Source organism: Sinocyclocheilus anshuiensis, unplaced genomic scaffold, assembly GCF_001515605.1.
Source record: "Sinocyclocheilus anshuiensis isolate Anshui unplaced genomic scaffold, SAMN03320099.WGS_v1.1 scaffold680, whole genome shotgun sequence".
In the NCBI taxonomy this organism is placed as follows: domain Eukaryota; kingdom Metazoa; phylum Chordata; class Actinopteri; order Cypriniformes; family Cyprinidae; genus Sinocyclocheilus; species Sinocyclocheilus anshuiensis.
Window position 1 is genome coordinate 1305765 of NW_015555783.1, and position 7965 is coordinate 1313729.

The 7965-nt window shown below is 33.5% G+C and overlaps 1 protein-coding gene across 1 annotated transcript in view; it reads left to right on the forward strand.

Moving 5' to 3' along the window:
- The window catches only part of LOC107674758 (potassium voltage-gated channel subfamily H member 7-like), a 122814-nt gene that overhangs the window by 68395 nt on the left and 46454 nt on the right, over window positions 1-7965 (forward strand). Inside the window, exons 5-6 of the mRNA XM_016468851.1 lie at window positions 3148-3582; window positions 7426-7637. Of these exons, the coding sequence (XP_016324337.1) occupies window positions 3148-3582; window positions 7426-7637 (647 nt within the window). The remainder of the gene's footprint in view (window positions 1-3147; window positions 3583-7425; window positions 7638-7965) is intronic.

The window sequence follows — 7965 nt, forward strand, 5'->3', positions numbered from 1 at the left end:
GGTTTTCTGAGTGCACACATCCGAAGCACACGGACAGAAAGCGGCTGTCACAGCATGTGAGTACTAAACTAAGTTCTCATTCACACACAAGTTTACGTTAAAAACACACACGAGTTACAAAACACAGTCGGTTATGTCTGTGAAGGTAAAAATCTGGGAAATAAATTGCATGTTTATTTTAGATCTGTGTGGCAGCAGCAATATACAGTAAATAAATCAATAAATCCACTGCTCTGTTGTCTCCTCTGAGGCTGGGACTCTAAATAGTGTTCTGTGCTCGTCTGTGCAGCCAAAGACAGAACAGTTAGCATGTTTTGCTCAAACCTTTGCCATGGCATTAGACCTGGTACACCGTTGTCGTTTGTGAAAAAACACAATGACGGCGCCGTGGGTGGAAATTTACAGATTAAGCGGCGGTAATATTATAATGAGATCCCTTTGCCACGTCACCAAGGGGGCGAAATCTGACGCGCTCGTTTTCTCAGATGCTTGCAAAAAAAGGCTTACCAAAACAAAGTTACTGGGTTAATCTTTATCACGTTTCCTTGGTTGGTAGATGCACCGGAGACCTGATTATAGCACTTAAAACCTGGAAAAGTCAGATTTTCATGATATGTCACCTATAAAATATTTTTGGTAATTTAAATAAAACCTGTAAATTACAATATACATATTAGATGTCAAACTTAAAAATGTTGCTTTGGCAACTAACTGAAATAAATTTACAATTTAAACTAATTTAAATAAATGTAAGCTGAAGTACTAAAACTAATAAAAATGAGAACTGATATAGAAAAATAAAAAAATGACTAAAACAAAGTACAATGAAAATGAAAAGAAAACAAATTATACAAATTAAAGCTAATTTAAAATATTAACATTCACTGTCAAGTGAGATGTAGCATTTGTACCTTTAAAATATAATAAAATACATTTGTGATCATTTAGACACCTAAACAACTTTGATCAATAGATGAGATTATCAACTTTGATTTGATAGGTAGATAGATAGATAGATAGATAGATAGATAGATAGATAGATTTTATTGATGTAGTCTGATCATTTTTATTAATTATTGTCAATATTTAAAAATTAGTTGTGGGACATCTGTATTGAAATAATCTTGCTCAGTCTAGAAATCATGCAGGAGACCACCTTAAAGGGGTCATATGATGCTATTTTAAAGATCATTATTTTATGTATTTGGTGTAACAGTATATGTTGACATGCTTTAATGTTCAAAAAACACATTATTTTTCAAATACTGTACATTATTGTAGGTCCTCTATGCCCCGCCTCTCTCAAACGCGTCGTTTTCAACAAAGCCCCCTCCTTTGACAAGCGCAGTCTGATGATGCAGTACACAAGCCGCGGTTAAGACAGCTGACGTGCTATGATTTCTGACAGGCTGTTCACTCTGCTGTGACGTGACCCTGTTCCCCTCTCACACACACACACACACACATACACACACACACAACGCGTTACTCTGCGTTGCGCAAAACTCCGCATTTGAACAGTCAATAGCAAATACTTAAACTAATACAACTGGATATGATGTCACCATTTGGGGTGTCTGTTTTTAATAAATAATACATGGCTAATAAAAAGAGTTTAAAATGTTCAAATATGCCATCTACAACGCATTCCTGCTTGTTTGTATTGAATCTCGCAGATTGAATCTGCACAAATTTTCAGGTCAAAGTTGAGCTTTGTGTTGCAGATAAAAGCTAATGCTCTTCACATGTGCTTGTGCTCTCGTTCTCTGGCGTGTGCATGAATGAAAGTGAAGTCCAGCGTCATTCATGAGATTTCAGCCAAACTAGCCTGGTAGCTTTCTCTTGAAGTAGACCTTATTTATTAGAAAATGTGTACTGCAATTTAGTCTTCAAAGCGCTGATGCACTGGAGAGGAAACACTGAATTCCACGGGGAAATGCTTGATTTGTTTGATCACATCCTGTTTTAAACGAAAAACCACATTGAGGAGCTGCTAATTAAAGCAGTGGTGATCTGTGTACGAACTGAGGGATGAATTCAGACCAAAGGCCGGTGGGATAATTAAAGGCACGGCTGAACAAATGAGCCATATGTCAGACTGTTGTTCTCCTGGGGGAGATGAATTGTGGGAATGAATGTTGACCGCTCAAGTTGCACGTCTGCTGAATACGCCTGTTCTTATAATAACCCTGCCAGCGGTGCTGCCAACTCATTTCAGTGTATTCAGCATAGCCACTTCTGAAATATGATAAATTATAAATCATTTTCTGTATATTTCTGTATTTTCTGTATTTTTTGACTCTCCCCAATGTCAAAGTATAAAAAAAAATTATATTACTGATAATATATTGTATAGTGATAATAAAATAATAGAGAAATACTTGAAGGCTAATTTAATTTGTTAATAATAATTATATGAATATTTATCTTTAAATAAAAGGAGGGTGTTTAACAGCATAATAATAATAATAATAATAATAGTAATAACAGCTGTAATAATAACAGCCTTAATAAATAAAACAAAACAAAATAATAACATAAAATAACAACAGCCTTCAAGCATTTCTCAATTTCATATAAAATAAAAAATAATAATAAAAAAAAATATTAAAACAGCCTTCAAGTATTTCTCAATTTCTCATAAAATAAAATAAAATATTAAATAAAATAAAATAAAATAAAATTGGGAAATTTAAAAATACTTGAAGGCTGTTTTAAGTTAATTTAATAATAATAAAAACAGCCTTCAAGTATTTCTCAATTTCACATAAATAAAATAAAATAAAAATACAATAAAGTAAAATTAAAATAAAAATATTAAATAAAAGTTTAAAAAAAACTTGGAAACTGAGAAATACTTGAAGGCTTGGAATTTTTATTTAATTTGTTTATTACAGCACATTAGTTATAATAACAGCCCTAATAAAATAATAAATAAAATGAAGTAAAATTAAATAAAACAACCTTCAAGTGTGTGTACTGTATATTCACAATTACTAATTTTAGATATAATTTCTTATATATACAGCCCTAAAAAATAATTAAAAGAAAACAAAACAAAATAAAATAAATCAATATTTTCTGTGAGAACTTTTATTTCTATAATAAAAAATAAATAATAATAAAAACATTTTTAAATACCTCCAGGAAAAGGAAGATTCTTCCGCTTCCGTCTGCCAGCCTTGACGCTGTTGGGCACCAGCAAGCAGTCTCTCCCGCAGGACGATCCAGACTCAGTGATGGTGGACTCACCCAGGGCCAGTGACGACTCTGCGGCCGTGATGGACGTCCGATCGCCCACCAAGGACGGTTCGAGTCCAGCAGATGCCAACGACACGCGGGCACTCATCAGTTCCAGCCCCCACTCGTCCCCGGTCAGTGCGTCCGTACCCCTCGACCACTCGTCGCCCAAGCAGCCCTGGGACCAGCCCAGCCCGTCTCAAGCGCAGTTCAGCACCTGCCTGGCCCAGTCCATCTCCAGAGACAGCGTGTTCAGCAGGAGACGCGCCTCCTCCGTTCACGACATCCAAGGACTGAGCGCCAACTCCAAACACCTGTTTACAGACAGACACGCAAGTGAAGGTGAGGACTAAAACTTACATTATATTAGAATACTTTTAATATATATTAAAATACAAGTTATTCCTGTAAAAATAAAATAATAACAATAATGTTATTTTTTTGGTTAAATAGTTTTTAAATGTTACATATTAAAAATATTTAAATATTATAAGTTAAATAAATAATATAAGTTAAATATTTTTTCTTAATTTTCTTGTATAAAAGAACAATGTTATACATTATATAAAAGCATCTTAAAAAATATTATTTATAATATAATGTATAATGTTGTTGTTTAAAATAAAATTAGTATGTTTAACAGCATATTAGTCATAATAACAACCCTAATAAGTAACATAAAATAAAATAAAATAAATAAAAACAGCCTTCAAGCAATTCTCAATTTCTGATAAATAAAATAAAATAAAATTTGACTTTACTTTTACTTTTTACTTGAAAATACTTGAAGGTTCTTTTAATAAATTTTTTTGCTTAATTTGTAATATAATTTGTAATACTGTTCTTTTACAGATAAAAAGAGAGAAAAAATACCACAACTTAAGATTGTTTTGGTGAAAGATATGATACAATATGAGGTTTTCCTAAGTCATATCTGGTTATTATGCAAATTTTAAACTGAATGAATATGAAATAATTCTGTAATTTGAGGATCTCTGAAGCCATTTTCTTTACCCTGATATAAACCTTGTTTGAATTACAAAGTGCATTTAAGCTGTGCAATTGATTAACTCAACCGTCATAATGCGCATTAGTTTCTACATTATTTGCAAGATTAATGTAGACAGGAATGTATAATTTTCCAGTGTAGTGATTTCATTGCTTTTATTGATGAATGATAATCACATCTGACAGCAAGAAATGGCAATTATAATGGCATCATAATTAATGACCCTCTGCTTGCCTCGTTTTGTTGATATTTTCAATTAGAGTCATTTTAAAGGACCAAAATATGAAATGATCCACTGCTGGCACTCATCAGCTTTAAAAGAAGCATGTGTGTTTTCATTTTTCACAAGAAAGAACTTGGGCACATTTGCTCATTTTCTTTTTCTAATCTCTATACTCCTCCATAGGTTTTAGTAACATTTTAATTCATTTTTCTTTAATTTAATTTTTCTGTAATTTATTTTTTATTTTCCAGTTTTCATTTCATTTGGATTTTAGTTAAATGTTTAGTCATTTTGTTTTGTTTTTTGTAAAGTCTCTCTATAGTTTTTTATTAGTTTGTTATGTCCATTTTAGTTTGAGTTATTTTAGAACTTTGACTTAAACTAAACGAAAATGAGAAAAATCATTTCAGGTAATATTTAGTTTATTTCAAATGTATTTTTAAGGTTTTAGTTTTAGTTATAATAACCTTTATGTTTATATAACATTATAATAAATAAGTCTATGCTTTCTGAATTTGAGAGAAAAGCCGGTCTGTAAATAAAAACACTGTTTATGCCGAACTTGTCTTTATATAGAAGCAGCCTCTATAAGCTCATTAGAAGATCATGTATGCATTCATTTTCCATGAATACCGCAAGCTTCAGGTCCAGTTTTCAGCATAAAATAAAGTTTGACACCCCTGTTATAATCAGAACTTAGACTGGTTAACTCTACATACTTAAAGGGGTCATATGATGCGATTTCAATTTTTCCTTTCTCTTTGAAGTGTTACAAGCTCTTGGTGCATAAAGAAGATCTGTAAAGTTGCAAAGACTAAAGTCTCAAATCCAAAGAGATATTCTTTATAAAAGTTAAGAGTCAGCCACACCTACCTAAAACGGCTCGTTCTAACACGCCCCCACATATCTACCTCACTATGTGGGAAGATTTGCATAACACCGCCCAAATGTTCACGCAAAGAAAGAAGGCGTAACTTTTATTCTCGCTGTAGTATTGTTGACGCTGCAGCCATGTCGTGAAGGCGCTGTGTGATTCGTTGTGAAAGCGAAACTACTTTGTTTGGTCTTCCAAAAGAGGACGATATCTGCTTCGTCATGCCTAGAGCTGATCCGTGCTGATTGCTGAGGAAATACATCAACTTCATACGTCACCGTGGACGAAGCGGAGTCCAGCCCAGGGTCGTCACATGTGGTTGCCGCAAGCCCGCCGGACGCTCCTTCGTCGAATCCGCCGGCTGCGCCGTTCTCAAGGCCTCCGGCCTCCGCTCACTCAAAGCTGCGGTGTGTGACGCTGTTTCGTTGTGAAAGCGAAACTACTTTGTTTGGCCTTCCAAAAGAGGACACGACTAGAAATCAGTGGTTAAGTTCTATTTACAACACTGTTCCAGAACACTTCATAAACACATTTCATTACACCAAATACACCAAATAATGTTCTTTTTAACAACATCATATGACCCCTTTAAAAAATCTAGATCAATCCTGTTATCTTTGCTCAAAAGCGCATTCAGACTTCAGATCAGAGCATCATCAGAGTGTCCGGGACGTCATGCCGTGTCGTGATTATCCATTTTCAGCCTGATTTCTCCTCTCAGCTGTTATCGATGTCTTGATTAGATCATACAGAACATTTGCTGCTATTTCAATAAAGCTCTAGTCTGGACCTTCCTGCATTGAGGTGGTTGTGATTCAGACTCTTCACGTCCCATTGACCGGGACTGAAGCATTGGGACAGCAGATCAATGCTGCATGCTGAATGACTTCCATCAGCTGTTAACCTTTCAGTTCTGGAGGACATTTCTCTAATCAGAGTTTGAATTAACGCTGTATGCCAAGAGAGGCTGTGCATCACTTTTCTTTTACATTGCACATGATTTTAATGGATTGCTAATGGATGCTCACAGAACTGCATATGTTCGCTTCAGGCATGGATGATGATGTTTATGGCAAGCTTGAAATGCACAAAAAATTATTTCAGTAAAATCGCACATCTATAGTTTAGATGATGGTATTTTAATTCAACACTGATGAGTTTCATTCAAATGGTTCATTAAGCTGAGCAAATATGCAAGTACGAATATTATATATCCACTATATTTTTCTTATGATATGTAAGTATTTTCCCTGAAATGCTTTAAATTGTTTTAAAATACATGTTAGATATTTTTATTTAAAATTACAATTTATAAATATTTATTTAATTTTGCAAACAATATGTATTCAACTATTCAAGGCAAGATCAAGCCTGGGTGATATAACTAATATATTGCACATCTTTCATTTGATTTTTCTTATGATAGTTAAGTATTTGCTCTGAAATGCCTTAAATCGTCATTTTTAGATGGACTTTTTTACGCAATGTATTTTCATGTTAATATTTGATTTAATATTATAATTTTTAAATATATTTTTAAATAATAATAATTAACATTAAAATATTATTAATCACGTTTTCAAATAATTGAAATTATTGAAAGCATTGTTTACCTGCACATAATTTTTCTTTAAACATTTGAATATATATAATATTGTGTAGAGAAATTTATGAACATTGTGATGACACAGATTAATACTTTTTTATTTGTTTCATTGAAATGGACAGTGAATCAGAAAAACAGAAATTAATTTTATTTTATTTTTGTTTTTTTACACTATTAAACACCGTTGTCTTAATATTCTCATACACACTCCATGACAGTGGACTGTGAAACTAGTCTAATGACATGGGTTTTCCAAAAGTGAAAGTTTTGTCAGTGTTTACTTACCTAGTTCATACAGGTTTGGAATGACATGGTGAGTAAATAAGAGTTTAATATCCAAAATGCTGCATATCACCAGAAATCATCTGAGGTATATATTAAGAATATTAGCTATATCACTCAGCCTTATGCGAGATGAATGAAAAAACCTAATCTCTGATATTCACAGGCTCTTCTTTACTCTTGACCTTCAGGTCCGTTCAACCATCTGAAGTCCAGCTTGCTGGGATCCACCTCAGACTCCAATCTGAACAAATACAGCACCATCAACAAGATCCCGCTCATCGCACTCAACTTCTCTGAATCCAACGATAAGAAAGCACCTTCCCCTCCGTCCTCAGAGAAAACCATCATCGCACCGAAGGTCAAGGACAGAACACACAACGTCACAGAGAAGGTCACACAGGTAAGACTGAAGTGTGATGGTGTGAATATGTCAACATCAACGCAAAACTGACCATATTTACTTCATTTATGCATGTTTCTGGTCTTATTGTGAACAATTCCTTACTGCACATTAAGACAAAAATGTTCACCTGAAAAAAAATTAAAATAAAAACAGTAATAATGTGATTTTGAAATGTACAATACTGTATTCTATTTGCATTCTAAAGTTGAAAAGAATAGCATTTATTTGAAATAGAAATATTTATCCTTTACTGTCACTTTTGAACAATTTAATGCATCCTTGCTTAATAAAAATAGCAAAGACAGACAGACAGACAGACAGACAG